Genomic DNA, 16,178 nt, shown 5'->3' on the forward strand with positions numbered 1-16,178 from the left:
CCCCTTTGTGACATAATTACCACCAAAAAGATCTGAGACTTCATGGGTGAGGAAGCAATGAACAGCTGCTCCTAAGAAAGAGTGAGTTTGAGGGACATGAAGGGAACACAGGGATTAAGAGAAGTAACCCCTGATAGCATAATATTTTAAAGGAATAAGGAAAGCTGCATTTACCATTAGAATAATTCAGTCTACAACAATCACATCAATGAAAGAACTAACTCTTCTACTCTATTTCTCCTGGTAAAAATGGAGCTCTTCATTTGAGATCCTTAATATTAATATAAGAATGGTCACTTGGGCACTATGGTAAATAGGTGCTGGGAAAATGAGGGAAGCGAAACACAGCCCTCATGAAGCTGCTATTCCACTGGGGAGACAGTGATGGGGCCAATGAAGGTTAAATCTCCCTGAGATTATGGGAGCTATTTGGGGGTCAAAGATGACCTCCTGGAGGATGTGATGTTAACAGCGACAGCAGAAGGTGAGTAGAGGTGGGATGTGGGAATGGAAAGACCCCAAGAGAGATGCCAGCAAGTGCAAAGGTGGGTGGGGGAGCCATAGATTGGAAGGACCGCCTACAGTCTGGCGCGACTGGGCCCAGAGGGTGGAAAGACCCCCAGGTGAGGCACAACCAGCGGGAAGCAGCCAGACCCATTGTCTTGTGGGCTGGCAAGGGTTCTGGTCTTTGAGCCACGGGACTCAATATTGAGAGTTCTTGACCTAGGGAGTGATGGGCAAGCTCATGCTGTCAGGGTGATCTCTATTGTTGAGTGGACAAACTGGAAGATCAGAGTGGGCTTGGCAGGTTGAGTTTGAAGCCAATTTCCTCAGTCCTGTCTGGAGGTGACACTGGCTCAGATCAGAAAGTGGAATCTCTTGTCTTTTCATCTTTGGGGGACCTGCCAACAACCTTTGAGGGATGGGTGGGCAGCGTTCCCATTTCTCAGATGGGGAGCCCTTTAGAAGAGGTCCTGATCAGGGTATTTCTGCCCCCTATCCATAGCAGAAAGAAACAAGTTCTCTGAAAGGCAGAGACTACAGGCCACATGGAGCCCAGGTGTGTGGGCCGCTGAGAGATTGTTTGGGGGCCAAACACTCCCCTTGGCAGGACTCAAACAGCCATTTCTACCTCCTTCTGCCTCACCACTGAGGCGGTTTTCACCCAGCAGATCTTGAAAGTGATAGGTCTGTAACAGGAAATTAAAATTGAGTTTTTGGGTAGAACCTGTGAACAGTTGTTAAAAGTCTTGCTGATGGGGAGTAGAGGGGCAGGGTAGTGAATTAGTTCAAAGTTTGAATTACAGCATGTTTTGAAAGAAATAGCGTGATGACATTCAAGGGTAAGATAAATCAATTAGAAGTCATGTGTACAAAATGATTTTCCTTTCTCTAATACATTAATTTGCAACACAGTGTCATTACTCAGTGGTGTATTCCAGTCAGGCATATTGCTTTTATTTTTAAATATTTATTTATTTTTTTGACATGTGAACTCTTATTAGCTGTAGCATGTGGGTTTAGTTCCCTGATCAGGGCTTGAACCTAGGCCCCCTGAGATAGGAACTTGGAGTCTTAGCCACTGGACCATCAAGAAAGTCCCAGGAATGTTGTTAAAAGAATAAGATAACATTAATAGTAAGGAAGTTATCATCTATTGAGTATTCACCATGTATCAGGCATAAAGAATTTAGATTGCATAAGCAGATCCAGTGCTGATGACAAACCCTCCATGGTAGGATTTTATTATCATAACCATTTTGCAGATGAGCAAGGTAAGACTCAAAGGGTTTAAGCACCTTACCCAAGGCCACACAGATGTAAGTGAGGGAGTCCAAATAAGAACCTGAGTTTGTCTGGCATCCAAGCTTATAATCTACTCCCAGCCATGGAGAAGGCATCAAGGGTTCTGTGAGGTTTATCTGTTTCATGAATTGGAGTGAGTGCATTCTTCTCCCTCCATGAATGTAACTTTCATCACAGGTACTATGGCTCTAGGAAATGAGTAGAACTCTGGATATATCAAAGACATATGTCTGGCTGGTGAAGGTCAAGTGCCTTGTATGTATGTCTCATCGGGAAAAAGATTGAGAAATGATGGTCTAATAAAGAAATAACTAAGACTGATCCTGTGGAGGCAGTGTTGGGGTGGAGGGCTGTCTCAGCACATTCCCCTTTGATTTGTTAGGCTTCTCTTCTACTCAACATCCAGGGGTCCTTCCCCATGGGCTATATGGCTCTGTGCCTCCCTGACTCTGGAAATGCCCTGGATCCACAATCTGAATCCTGGGGAGAAGCGTTTGCTCTGAGGTCCCAAGAAGTGGCTTATTGGGACCTAGAAACCTCCTCATTTAAAATAATCTGACTGCACCCCTCTGGCAGAGTCTCCCTGAGAGCAGTAGAAGGGAAACTTCCAGGGATCAGGTTGACGCTGTCACTCACCTTGAGGTCCTTGGTGGTCTCCCTTATCCTTGGTGTGGGTGCATGCTCAGTCACTAAGTTGCGTTCACCTCTTATGACCCCATGGATGGTAGCCCTCCAGGTTCCTCTGTCCATGGGATTTCCCAGGCAAGAGTACTGGAATGGGTTGCCATTTCCTCCTCCAGGGGATCTTCCCCACCCAAGAATTGAACCCAAGAATTGAACCCATGTGTCTTTCATTGGCAGACGGATTCTTTACCACTGAACCACCAGGGAAGACCCCTTAACCTTGGTACAAGACGGCAATGTCTCTTGGATCCGTACTCTTTCTCTCCAGCCAGGCTCTTGCCAGGGGCCCCTCCCTCTCTTTTCTGGCTATATTCAGCCACTGGCAGCTCCCCAAGTGCTTCTGGGACCCTCTCACCTCCTTAGCTTCGATGTGCTGACCCTCCACTTGAAATAGTCCTTCTTCCCTTTCTTTTCTGCACCAGGTCAGCTCTCTCATCCTTAAGACTCAGCTCGGTGGTAACCTTTTCTGGGGCATTTTCTCTCACTTCCATCTCCACCCCTGCTGGGTTCTCCCCTTCTTCTTTCTAGTAAGGGCATATTTCTATCACAGATGTTCTCACTTCGTGTTGTGTGTGGGGTGTGTGTGTTTTCTGCTGGTGTCCCCACTCCCCCAAGTGAATTGTAGGCACATTAAAACCAGACCAGCACTGGTCTAGTTCTTTACCCAGGAAGAAAAAGGGATGGGTTGGGCGAGCAGCTTTCTAGTTTTCTCCAGTGCTGTTCAGGTTTGTTCACCTCGGTGCTCAAGGTGAGTGACAGAACCCGCACTTACAGTCATGTCTTCTGATACCAAGTCATATTTGTCCCTATTGCAGGTCCCTCATAGAGGTTAAGAGTGTGGGCTCTGAAATTAGACGAACCTAAGATTTCATCTAATCTACCACCTGCTACCTGTGTGGCTTTTAGCAAGTTGCCTCACCTCTTTTGGCTTTGGTTTCTTATCTATGGGGTGAAGATCACTAATGCAAAGAAAATGCTTCACCCACAGGACATAGGAAGTGCTCAGCAAATGTCAGCTCTGGGTGATGTGCATAAGACAAAAGCTTTGATCATGTGTGGACATTTAATCTCATCTAAGTAGATATTCAATTACACACATATTAATTAAGTGCCTTCATTATTCAAGGTGTTTGACAGATGCAGCAAAGAGAAAAAAGACTGAATTCTTCCTAAAGAGTCCATAAAAGATTTGGAGGCTAACACTTATCAAACGACTCAAATTCGTAGAATGAAACCCACTGCTGAAAGTAAGGGCTCTGAGGTTTCAAAGAAGGGAAAGCTCATATCCGGTCGAGTGATTAGGAAAGGCTTTATGAAGTCGTCAGTATTTGAGAGGGCCTTGAAGTGTGGATAGAATTTCAGAGGTCTGGAGAGGGACCTGTGTCCTCTCAGCAGAAGAGGGAAAAGAGTCAGAGCAAAAGCATGGAAGTTGTTCATAAAATATCGAGGTTCCAGGTGACTTTTCATATAGATTAGGTTTGTGAGGGTCTTGGGACAAAGGCCTGGAAATATGGGTGGATGGTTAAATTTCTATTTAATCTAGGAGATAAATGGGGAACCACTGGCTGCTGTTTCTTACCCCACTAATGTCAGTATTTTCCAGGCTTCTGAGGCACACTTTTACTAGTGGGAGGAAAGGGGAGATGGTTCCTATTAGTGCTTTCCTCACAGCTTCTAGTAGATGCTGTTGATGCCCCATCCAAATCGCCTTGACTGGCCTGCTGCACTCCACCCCCAGCTGCCGGCACCTCACAGCTGCCCCCTTCTCCCAGAATCACCCTTAACCAACCCAATAAGAGCTGCCTAGCCCAAAAGGTTGACTCTCCCCTTTAGAGTGGCCTGATGCCAGTGACTGATCACAATAAGCTGTCAAAGACCAGTCGCTTGTCTCCAGGCAGGATGGGCTCCGTGCAAGAACTCACACTCCAGAGCTGCCCATGGGACCAGGCTGACTTAGCGCTGGCCTCTGCCCTCTCCAGCTTCCCTCACTCCTCTTCTCTCCGGAGAAACTCCCTTGCTTAATCACAGGTTCCTGAACGCTCATCTCAATTGTGCTTCTAGTGAACCTGACCTAACACCTCTCCTCTCCAAAGGACACCTTCCCATCTTTCCTCCCTCAGTACTTTCTTTTGTACACCTGTGACTCTGGACCAATCACACAACTTCTTTCCACTTTTCTGGGATTTAGCTAGCAAGGGATCACTGAAAATATCAGTGACGTGGTCCTGACACCTGAAAGACAGATAGCCAGGAGCCACAGACTTAAAAATGGTTGGAATGAATTAGGGAAAAGGGAGTTAGTAAGAACATGGCTTCATATGGCACCTGGCTCTTGCTGAGTATAAAACCGGGGGTACTTGAGATTTCTTATTTACTTGGCAATCGTTCAGTTGGAGGTATCCAATATTCAACCAGTTATGATGTAACAATAGTAATGTGGTGGTCAATAGGGCTGCCCTTTCTGGGAACATGGCAGGACTGCCCTTCCCTCCTCTTTGAAGCTAGGTGTGGCCAAGTGACTTGGTTTGGCCAATGAAATGTGAGTGGGAGTGACATATACCTCTCCTGGGCAAAAGCCATTGTATCCTTTTCGAAAATTTTTCCCTCTATCACAGTGACCAGCAGCATTAGAGATGGCAGCTGCTCTATCAGCTCAGATTCCTGAGTAAGTACAATGAGCACTGTGTTTGCTGATCCACAGTGGGTGCTCCTATGTTCAAAAAAGAAAAACAGCTGTTTTAAACCACTGAGACTTTGGGGCTGTTTATTGCTGCAACATACTGACTGACACAAATGATTTTTTGTAATTGCACTAGCCTGCCAGGTACTATTCTAAATGCTTTCTCGAGTGTTAACTCATTTAATCTTCATGTCAACCTTATGAGATAGATACTCTTATTATCCCATTTTATTGTTGAGGATATTGAGGCCCAGAGAGTTAAGCATCTTGTCCAAGGTTCTATAGCTAGTAAGTGGCAGATCCAAGATTCAAATCTAGCCAACCTGATTCTTAATCACTATGTAGATCTCACAAGAAAGATAATTTACTGCTTCTTGCACTGTGAAAGTCCAGATGTAAACTGCTTCAGGCATAGCCGGATCCAGGTTATCAAAAGATATCAACTGGACTCACTCCCTGTGTTCTGCTTTCCTCTGTGTTGGCGTTACTCTCAGATGCTCTTCCAGTGAGGAGGTCTTTTCATCTCTAGGTTTATGTTCTGTTACTAAGCAACTACAGAGGAAAGGACCTTTTCCTCCTCCCACCCCGCCTCAATTCTAGCAAAAAGTCTTTAGAGAACCATCTTTCTTCCACTTTCGGTCATTTAGCGTAACTTTATCTGAAAAGGGACAAATGAGTGCAGAGCAGGCATGTGTAGAATGACAGAGGCTGTGAAGAACTAACTTCTGTGAAGCTGCCAAAGAGCCAGAGAACTCCAAAATCTGCAGTTGCTGGTCGTAAAAATTAACAACCACCGCCCAAATGAATACCATTTATATTGTCAAACATTGTCATGGGATTAAAGATGGCAAAGCTTCAGATTGGAAATCCCTGGGACTTGTATGCATTACTGGAAGGATTTCTAAGTTTTATGGCCTCTTTCTTCCTTGCCCTGAGTTCCTCTTACTCTCCATTCCTCAGCCTGTGCTGCAGGCTCACACACAGTTCTAGGCACAGATATATTTTCCCCAGGCCCTTCCTCCAACACACACACTGTCTTTGCTTTTGTCTCCAGATGAGTAGTAGACGGAGCGCTGGATCAGAAGCGTGTGTGTCTAGTCACTCAGTTGAATCTGACTCTTTGTGACCCGGTGGACTGTAGCCTGCCAGGCTCCTCTGTCCAAGGACTTCTTCAGGCAAGAATGCTGGAGTGGATTGCCATTTCCTTCTCCAGGGGATAGTCCCGACTCAGGGATCAAGCCCATGTCTCCTGTGTCTCCTACATTGCAGGTGGATTCTTTACCCACTGAGCCATGAGGGCATCTCCCAAGGATCAGGAGAACTCCTGTGAACTTGTGAACACCAACATTTGGTTCTGGGTCTGACTCTCCACCTAAAAGACATGGCCGTGGACCAGATGATTCCAGACACACCTCTTTTTCATCCTGTTCTCGATTCCAGCTCCCTCAGCTCCAGCTTCCTCCCTTAACAACATCCCCTGGCCCAAAGCCCTGGACCTTTCCCTGGTTTCAGCACAGCTCCTACCCCAGGCTCAGCCCCCACCTGCAGTGCCCACCTCTCAGGGCCTCCCTAGCGCTCGGCTCACCTAGGACTGCTGCTCCATTGCACTCCGCTGGTACCACCCACACATTCTCAGTCCTGTCCTTAAAGAAGGAACATCTTCCAGCCATTCACTCCGGCCTCCTGCCTCAGATGGAATCCTTTCAGGCCAAAGTGCAGGAAATAATACAAATATCCAAATAAAGCAAACTGCACAAAATGCACTATGGCATGCTGCCAAAGAAATGTCCAAGTTGGCATGGAGGTCTTCCTCTGAACAACTTACAACCTTCATGGCTGTTCTCATCTCTCCATGAGAGGAAGGGTGTTTCAGAGGATAAAGGGACACACTAGACTCACCTCCAGGGTCGGCCTCCTCCTTAGCTGCTGTGTAACCTGAGGCCTGGAACTTAACTTCTCAATGAGCTTCAGTTCCTTACAATAAAATGGAGACTGTCACTTCCCCCGGTGGCTCAGACAGTAAAGAATCTGCCTGCAAATCTGAGAGACCCGGGTTTGATCCCTGGGTTGGGCAGATCCCCTGGAGGAGGGCATGGCAACCCACTCCATGGAGTGGGTTGAGAATTCCATGGACAGAGGAGCCTGGCAGGCTACAGTCCATGGGGTTGCAAAGTGTCAGACACAACTGAGGGACTAACACTTTCACAACTACAGTCCCTCTTTGTGCTTAGAGGGCTGTGCATGTGTGCTAAGTTGCTTCAGTTGTGTCCGACTCTTTGCGACCCTGTAGACTGTAGCCTATCAGGCTTCTCTGTCCATGGGATTCTCCAGGCAAGAATACTGGAGTGGGTTGCCATGCCCTCCTTCAAGGGATCTTTCCAACCCAGAGATTGAACAAGAGTCTCCTGTGTCTCCTGCATTGCAGGCAGATTCTTTACTGCTGAGCTGCCAGGGAAGTCTCTCTTTCTGTCTTTGTGCTTATAGGGCTAAAGAAGATCATGTGTGCAAGTGATGTGCATGGCACTGGCCCATCACAGGCTTGTTGATTGCTGAAGATGACTATTTTCTGCTGCAAAAAATTGTCTGGAATATTATAGAACTATTTAAAAAGAGAGAGAGAAAACTATGGATGGGTAAGTGTTGCAGTGTTCAATGACAAAAACCAGGTGAAGAACAGCATGTGTTGATATCATCTGTTTAGGGAAAAAAAACAAAGAGGAAAAATAAAAATTTAGTTTAGATAAATGTAAACTGATATAAACTCACAACACATAGCCCCACACTCTAAAATTACACAGGAAAGGAAGCGAGTGGGGGCCAGGAACAGTATCACTGTACTCCTCTTGATCTATCTCAAAATTGTGCCCCATGCAGATATAGAACCTGTCCAAAGACTGAGTTTTAAAATGTTAACCATAAAATAAGGCACTCCTGTTTATTTGTTGAAAGTTGTGAGATTCAAGGTGGGTTTCATTTTTCACTCCGAGAGAACACACACCACGCTGAAGAAATATCATCTCTTGCAGACGCCTTGGAAGGTTATGGAGGAAAGATATAAACTCTGTGCAGGCACCCAGTCTCTGGTCAGAGGTTCCTATGAAGAAGATGAAGCAAGTAAATGAGCCTTGAATTGCTGTTTTCATCACCATCATCACCGTCGAGAACATCCAATGGAACACTTGTATGATGCTTTTCCATCTACATGGTGGTTTCACACAGCTTATTGAGTTCTCCAGCATACAGTGAAGTCAGCATTCACGTTTTTATGATTCTTCTTAATGTCTCCTTCTACGGCCTGTAGAAGGCACTGTCCCTGGCCCTCCCTTAAGCCCTGGGTACTGTCAACCTCATGGCTTCTTATTATAAATAGTGGAAGGCCCTTCCTGAGGGCTCCCTGGCCATATGCACTAGCCCAGCCTTGCCAGGCATGTTGAGGAGTTACAGCCCTGGGAGCAGCCTGATGGGAGCTGATGGCTCCACCACCCCCGCCTTGGGACATCTCTGAGGCCAGCACTACACATCTCCCCAGAGTCCCAGTGGGATTAATCCTCAGTTGGTCTCTGAGGTAACCTGCTCCTTAAGACATGGTGGGATGGCTTCCCTCTTTTCCCTTTCTCACTTCTTTCCTCCCCTCCTGGTGTTTCCTCCTATCACCAAGCAGATGGGTTGTGTGTGCTCATGTCTGTGTCTCCAGGTCATTCTCTGAGGGAGGCCAGCCTTATCAAAGTCACACCCCTCGTGAGTGAAGGGGCAGGGGCCTGCCCCGGACCCGACTCCCTCTACCCATCTGTTCTGCTGCCTTCAGAAACTCTCGCTGATAAAAGCCCTCCCTAAAGCTGAGACCAAGAGGGCAAACTTTCTCTCCACACTTAGGCTGAAGAAAGCTCCGGAGCCAAGCACAGAGTGCTCTGGGTGTCCCAGGATACAGAGCAAAGAGAAGCCTGGTATCAGGTAATGAGCATGAGTATTTAAACAGTTGTGCTTTCTGAGCAACGTTTTTAAAAGTGTTGTGATTTAGGGCTTCCCTGGTGGTGCAGTGGGTAGGAAAGTGAAAGTGAAAGTTGCTCAGTCATGTCCGACTCTTTGTGATCCGAATTCTCCAGGCCAGAATACTGGAGTGGATTGCCATGCCCTTCTCCAAGGGATCTTCCAAATCCAGGGATCAAACCCAGGTCTCCTGCACTGCAGGCGGAGTCTTTACCTGCTGAGCCACAAGAAAGCCCAAGGATACTGGAGTGGTTAGCCTATCCCTTCTCCAACAGATCTTCCCAATCCACGAATCGAACCAGGGTCTCCTGCATTGCAGGCAGCTTCTTTACCAACTGAGGTCTCGGGGAAGCCCTGTGGATAGGAATCCACCTGCCAATGCAGGAGACATGGGTTCATTCCCTGGCCGGGGGAAGATTCCGCATTCCACGGAGCAACTAAGCCTGTGCAACACAGCTACTGAAGCCTGCATGCTCTAGGGCCCATGAGCTACAACTAATGAGCAACTGTGTTGCAACTAATGAAGCTCATGCGTCCAGAGCCTCTGCTCTGCAACAGGAGAAGCCACCACAATGAGAAGCCTGTGCACCGTAACCAGAGAGTAGAGCCCGCCCGCCACAGCTAGAGAAAGCCTGAGAGCAGCAACCAAGACCCAGTGCACCCAATAAATACCTAAAGCTCTCCATTAAAAAAATTAATAGAAGCGTGTGATTTAAAACAAACAAGGTTCATGTTTGGAATATAACTGTAAATATTCATTAAGGCTTTTTCATTAATGCCCAGCTTTAATTTTGGCTTTACCTTACCAAGAATTAAATTGTCATGTAAAATTGTTGATTATTTTCTTTTTTCAAAAAAAAATGTTTATGTGTTTATTTTTGACTGTGCTGGGTCTTCGTTGTTGTGTAGGCTTCTTATAACGGGCTTTTCTTGTTGTGGAGCACAGGCTCTAGGGTGCACAGGTTTCAGTAATTGCAGCAGAGTAGTGGGCTCAATAGTTCCAGCACGTGGGCTCGGTAGCTGCAGCTTCTGGGCTCTAAAGCATAGTTGTGGTGCACGGGCTTAATTGCCCTGTGGTATGTGGCATATTCCCAGATTATCGATTGATCCCATGTCTCTTGTATTGGCAGGCAGATTCTTTATCACTGAGCCACCAGGGAAGCCCGTTGATTATTTTCTTAAGAAAACTGATCATCTCTTGAAGTGGGCTCTGTTGAAGGTAACTGCCATCGAAGCTTTGAGGGGGACTAATATTGGGCCCAAGACTCTGCAGGATGAGGAGGGGCATCCAGAGGGCTGAAAGTTTCTAGTTCATAGACTAGCCTGTGCGTGGTGTACACCGGGGCTCGGGCCCAGCTGGACCAGGTAGAATAAATGTATATGAGTGATCAGGCTTGTGCCTCCACACTCTCCCCCCCAGGCAGGGTAAGACGAGAAGAAGGCATCAGCAAATGGAGACACTCATCTGGTTTCCAGGGGTCCAAAGGACTTGCCTGCCAGTCACCACGCTGAGCCGAACTTTGTCCTGGGGCAGCCTGGAGTCATGCCTGAGGTGGTGGCTATGGACAGTGGCAGGACCCTGGAAGCCATGTTCAAGATCCAGCCTCCTAGGGAACATGCAACCTGGTGAGATGGGGGCCTTTGACCAGGTTAGGGGTTCATCCAGGAACAGGAGGGATGGCCAGGTGGGGTGTGTTTCTAGGTGGCTTGTGTGCTGGAAAATGTTAAATGATAGAGATACAAGGTCTAGCAACGTGGAACCCACCGCCTATCACAGCCTGTATCACCTGAGTTATATCAGGGAGGTGGGGGAGAGTTTGTCTCCAGGGCCTGGGTTCCTGCAGGCTGGGGGTCATGTTCCATGTATTTTAGAAAGTCTGTTTCCCACCACAGTGCCGGACACTCAGAAGGAGCTCAGTCAATGAGTGCTGAATAGAATGTAGGAGGAAATGTTCTGCATTCCAGCATCTTCCCTGAGAGTGAGATTGGATCAGGGGAATGGAAAGTTGTTCTTCAGTCATCACAGACGAGTGGGATGTCTGGTGATCTGAGTGAATGCATCCCCTGGGTAGATGCTGTGGCTCTGGAGCTCTTATTACTGTCTCGACATGACAGCAGCTCCAGCAGTGGATTCACTGCAGCTGTGACTCCTGAGGGTTTGTTTGGCTACAGTACAGGTGCTGCAGCTCCAGGCGCGTCTGGAGGGCCCAGTGACTGTTCAGTGACTGATATTCCCCAACAAAGTCATCTTCTCCTGAGCAACAGGGACGCTACATTTGGGCCCTTCCCTGTGACATGGGCCTTCTTTCTGGCTGCCTGGAGTGGCCAGGATTAGTCTAGGACTTTGACTAAGAGGGAATGAGAATACTGGAGCAAAACTTTCAGGTGGAAAATGTGCTTATGGGTCAATAAGCACAAGAATTCTGTGAGGAGGGTTTTCCTCACACCATCCTCCCCTTTGTCCCTCTCCACTGCCTGCCTCCAGCCTTCCCTCAGCTTATTTTGTTTTTCCTCTGACAAGGCTGGTTTTCTCCCCTTTGAGTCTCAAAGGTAATGTAGTATTCCAGGAGCCCACTGCCAGTGTTCCCAGCTCAGAGCTCACTCTTGCTGGTAGAGAAATCGTGGACCACTTACTGAACCTGCCAGGGCCTCAGTATCCCCATCTGTACCCTGTGGATGCTGCTGCTGATAGCATCTACCTCCGAAGGCTGTCTGAGGATTAAATAAAGTAACCACTGTACAAGGCTCAGAAAACTGCCTGGAACACAATAAGGGCTGCACAAGGGTTCATTAATGTTATTTCCTGGTAGAGCATTTTGTGATGATTAAATGGTGCCCTGGAAAGGATGCTGCCCAAGCTCCTGGGGTTCTGCAGAGAGAGTGAAGGTCATCTGGAAACAAGATGTCCTTGTGTTGGGACATTAGGAGCCAGTGCCCTCACGTTTGAAGTTAGTCAGCATCTTGACCTTGCTGTGTGACCCTGGGCAAACCAATTGATCTCCCTGGGTCTTAATTCTTTTTATCAGAAATAAAAGAGAGAGAAGAAAAACAAAATAAAAGAACATCATATAGTCTTATTTCACAGAACAGTTTGGTCCCTAAGGAGGACTAGAGGGTCTAAACAATATCAGGGGATATTTTCAGCTGACCCTGGAGGATGGTGGTTTTCATCTATTAATATTATCTTTAAAACTCCCGAGCGCCTGGGGTGAGCTTGTTGTCGATGAGATAGAAATGAACCCTTTCAGGTTGTTTCCAATGAATGTGAATTCATGTACGTTAAAAATAGAAAAGTATTTCCTGGAAACTGTGGTTGTTCAGCATCTTCCTTATCACTTCTCTGACCACAAAGGAGTGGAGACAACTTATCTGAGGCTCAGAACTCCCCGATCTGTGTTTGCCTCATGGGCCTTTGGAACTCCGCTTTTGAAACCTACACTGGGACACATGTTAACCGAAGGGTTATTTCTCATTTATGAAGATATTTGAAAAAGAAATAGAAATCAAGTTTCACTTGGGTATACACACTTTATTCTATTTATTTTAAAGATTAATTTTTCAGAACAGTTTTGGGATCATGTTAAATTTGAGAGGGAGACAGAGATTTTCCACATACTCCCTGCTCCCACACATGCATGGTCTCCCCGTTACCAATATGCCCCACCACAGTGGTAGACTTGTTACAGTTGATGAACTACATTGACACATGGTCACCCAAAATCCAAAGTCCATGGCTTACCTTAGGGTTAACTCTTGTTGTTGTACATTCTACGGGCTTGGACAAACGTATAAAGATATACGTGCTATACTGTGCTGTGCTTAGTCGCTTCAGTTGTGTCCGACTCTTTGCTACCCCGTGGACTGCTGCACGCCAGCCAGGCTTCTCTGTCCCTGGGATTCTCCAGGTAAGAATACTAGAGTGGGTTGCCGTGCCCTCTTCCATGGGATCTTCCCAACCCAGGGATTGAACCCATGTCTCCTGTATCTCTTGCATTGCAGGAGGATTCTTTACCACTGAGCCACCGGGGAAGCCCATAAAGACATATACACACCATTATAGTATCGTGCAGAGCATTTTCACTGCCCCTAAAAGTTATCTGTGCTCTGCCTTTTCATCCCTCGTCTCCTACTCTTGGCACTCATATTTTTACTGTTCCCATAGTTTTGTCTTTTCCAGAATGTCATTAAGTTGGAATCATACAGTGTGTAGCCTTTTTGGTTGGCTTCTTCACTTAGTAATATGCATTAAGTTTCCTCCATGTCTTTTCATGGCTTGATAATTTTTTTAAAAAAATATTTATTTTATTTTTAATTATTTATTTGGCTGCGTCTGTGTTGTTGTTGTTGTCTTAGTTGTGGCCATTTGGGATCTTTGACCTTCATTGTGGCATGCAGCATGTGAATTCTTGGTTGTGGCATTTGCGATCTAGTTCCCTGACCAGGGACTGAACCCAGGTCCCCTACATAGGCAGCTCAAAGTCTTAGCCACGGGACCACCAGGGAAGTCCCACTGATAAATTATTTCTTTAGTGCTAAAAATCTTCCACTGCCTGGATATACAACAGTTGATTTATTCACTTGCTAAATGACATCTTGGTTGATTCTAAGTTTGGGCAATCATGAATAAAGCTGCTATAAACACTCATATGCAGGTTTTTGTGTGGACATAAGGTTTCAGCTCCTTTGGGTAAATACCAAGGAGCACAGTTGCTAGATTGAATAGTTAAGAGTATGTTTAGTTTTGTAAGAAACTGTCAAATCATCTTCCAAAATAGCTGTACCATTTTGCATTCCCACCTGCAAAGAATGTGAGTTCCTGTTGCTCCATGTCCTCACCAGTATTTGGCATCAGTGTTCTGGATTTTGACCATTCTAACATTGTCGGCATGTAGCAGTATTCACTATTGTTTTAATTTGCATTTCTGTGATAATGACGTGCATATTTTTGTATGTTTGATTGTAGCCTACATGTTTGTCTTTGGTGAAGTGTCTGTTAAGGTCTTTAATCCCTTGTTTTAATTGGATCGTTCGTTTTCTTATTGTTGAGTTTTAAGAGTTCTTTGTAAATTTTGCTTGGCAGGCTTTTTCACACATGCCCTTGCAAGTATTTTCTTCCAACCTGTGACTTGTTTTCTTATTCAGTGTCCTTCAAGTGAATAAATCAACTGTTGTCCTTCAGTTTTTAAGTTTAATGGATTTCAGCTTATCAGTTATTTCTTTCAGGTGTGTCCCTTAGGTATAATACCTAAAATGCCATCACTATACATTTTGTTTTATATTTGAAAAGGCATTGTATTTGCAAAATGAGAGAAATATGAAAGTGGGGCTGCCCTGTACAATCTGTGATGAGTTTCAGGGCACAGGTGTCTGTTGATCTCATCAGCATCAGTCCATCACTTCCCAGAAACCCTGATTTCCAATGGTAAGCCCTGTATCTCTATGGAAGTTGACACCACCAGCTTTAGAAACAGAACATGTGATCTAGCTAGCTAATCAATGGACCCAGGTCTTGGCCACAGTTATTGGTTCAGTGTTGGGCAAATGGCTAAAGCCAGTGTAAGCAGAGTGAAGCTCAGGACTCTAGTTTAAAAATCTGGGACTAACACATCCTCTTTTCCTCACAGGCAGTATGATTTATCTCTATGAGGAATGAAGGTGCCACAGCCAATTTTTGCTACCTGGAAGGTAGCCATCCTCAAGACAATATACAGACAGAACAGATCAGTGCTGAGAAAATGTTAGAGAACAGAAAGGAGCCCTAATGAGATTCAGTCCCTCTGGAACAAATTGTGCCTGGAGACTGTTCTCAAGCTGGACTTTGGGGTTACGTGATCTGATAAATTTACTCTATCAGTTAGGATCTAGTCAGGGAAAGAGAAACCACACCAGATATTTCAAAACAAAGGGGCTTAATAAAAGAATTTGTTACACAAGTGAGAGATCAAAAAGAGGATGCTGAGGTAACCCAGAGATTAATAATACCTGAGGTCAGCAGAAAAGGGACAGAGGGTGGTTAACAGAGCTTATGACCTTGGAAGTCGGTCTCACAAGACATACTGGGGTCCTGGGGGCCAGCTGTGTTGCTCACAGTCAGACCCTTGAAGTTCTCAAACCACTGAGGAGAGTGAGAGATTTGACAGATGCTCACATCCCCAAGGAGGTGCCAGGGGCTGTCTGACGCTCAGTGGATGAAGAAGCCCTTCCCCAGGTGCCATGGCTGATGGTAGGCTCTGGACTCTCTACAGGGACATGTGAGGGGCCTCGGGGAGTGTCAAAAGGGGTTGGGAAGTGGAGTCCACTGTCTACTGTTGCTGGAGAGACACTAACAGGAACTGAAAGTCAGAAATGAAGTTCTCCTTCTTTTCTCTCACCTCCCAATATTCCTCTAATGCCTCCTATTGGCAGAACTTCACAGAGAGCCAGCTGTCACCAGAGTCTGTGAAAAGTGGTTTGTAGGGACCCTTCCAGCATCACAAAGCAAAAAAGGGGTGAGAGAAGAAAGATAAGAAACAGACATGATGGTGGACACATGAAGGTGGACTACACCAGCACTGCATAGGTAGAAGGTCGTCTCCTCTCTCTCTCTGACTCCGGACGTATTGTGGACCAGACCTTGGCAGAAAACACTTAAAGACAAATAAACTCATGCCTTCAGCGGTTAGTGGAGCATCTGCCCTCCTTCTGAGTCACCACTGTCCTGTTTGTTCACTTCCCCTGCCTGGAACCCCCTCTCTCCACTTCCTGTTCTCATTCAGCAAGCATGTGTTGAACACCTACTGTGTGCTGGATGCAGGAAGTACAAGATGAGAAGGAAATGAACCTGACCCCCTGCTCTAGGGGGCCCTCCCTTCCCTTTCCCAAATGCCCCTCCTTCCAGAAAGCTTCCCACATGTCTTTCCCAGCACTCCAGCAAAATCCCGCAGCCTCTGCCTGGGTCTCCGCATGGCTGCAAGTGATTATCTACAAGTATGTGTGTATACGGACATGTCATCTTGCTTTTAATGAGTGCTTTATTTTTGTT

At 46.2% G+C, this 16,178-nt stretch overlaps 1 protein-coding gene across 43 annotated transcripts; it reads left to right on the plus strand.

The window, feature by feature from the left end:
- Positions 1 to 34: 34 nt before the first annotated feature.
- On the plus strand, positions 35 to 15,835 carry LOC145523920 (uncharacterized). Of its 43 annotated transcripts, none has more exons than XR_014067154.1 (8): positions 35 to 81; positions 6,225 to 6,345; positions 7,655 to 7,803; positions 8,197 to 8,417; positions 9,044 to 9,121; positions 10,288 to 10,376; positions 10,578 to 10,783; positions 14,782 to 15,835. XR_014067154.1 is itself a non-coding variant. In XM_081535192.1 (6 exons), the coding sequence occupies exons 3-6, from the start codon at positions 8,641 to 8,643 to the stop codon at positions 14,808 to 14,810; spliced, it is 408 nt and encodes a 135-aa protein (XP_081391318.1). In that variant the 5' UTR covers positions 35 to 81; positions 7,655 to 7,803; positions 8,197 to 8,640; the 3' UTR covers positions 14,811 to 15,835. The 43 variants fall into 43 exon arrangements, 3 of the variants coding, with proteins under 3 accessions (XP_081391318.1, XP_081391484.1, XP_081391398.1); XR_014067116.1 differs by having other exon boundaries at positions 15,563 to 15,835; XR_014067269.1 differs by having other exon boundaries at positions 10,634 to 10,783.
- The last annotated feature ends 343 nt before the right edge of the window (positions 15,836 to 16,178 follow it).

The sequence above is a fragment of the Giraffa tippelskirchi genome, chromosome 1 (assembly GCF_054371585.1).
Source record: "Giraffa tippelskirchi isolate mGirTip1 chromosome 1, T2T-mGirTip1v1.2.pri, whole genome shotgun sequence".
Lineage (NCBI taxonomy): Eukaryota > Metazoa > Chordata > Mammalia > Artiodactyla > Giraffidae > Giraffa > Giraffa tippelskirchi.

Excerpts from the sequence above, each read along its gene's own strand:
- LOC145523920 (XM_081535192.1), top strand. The coding sequence starts at position 8,641 with ATGGCTCCACCACCCCCGCCTTGGGACATCTCTGAGGCCAGCACTACA. Across the intron at positions 8,736-9,043 it reads ATCCTCAGTTGGTCTCTGAG|GCTGAAGAAAGCTCCGGAGC; the intron begins GTAACCTGCTCC and ends CTCCACACTTAG. Across the intron at positions 10,784-14,781 it reads CCTAGGGAACATGCAACCTG|GCAGTATGATTTATCTCTAT; the intron begins GTGAGATGGGGG and ends TTTTCCTCACAG.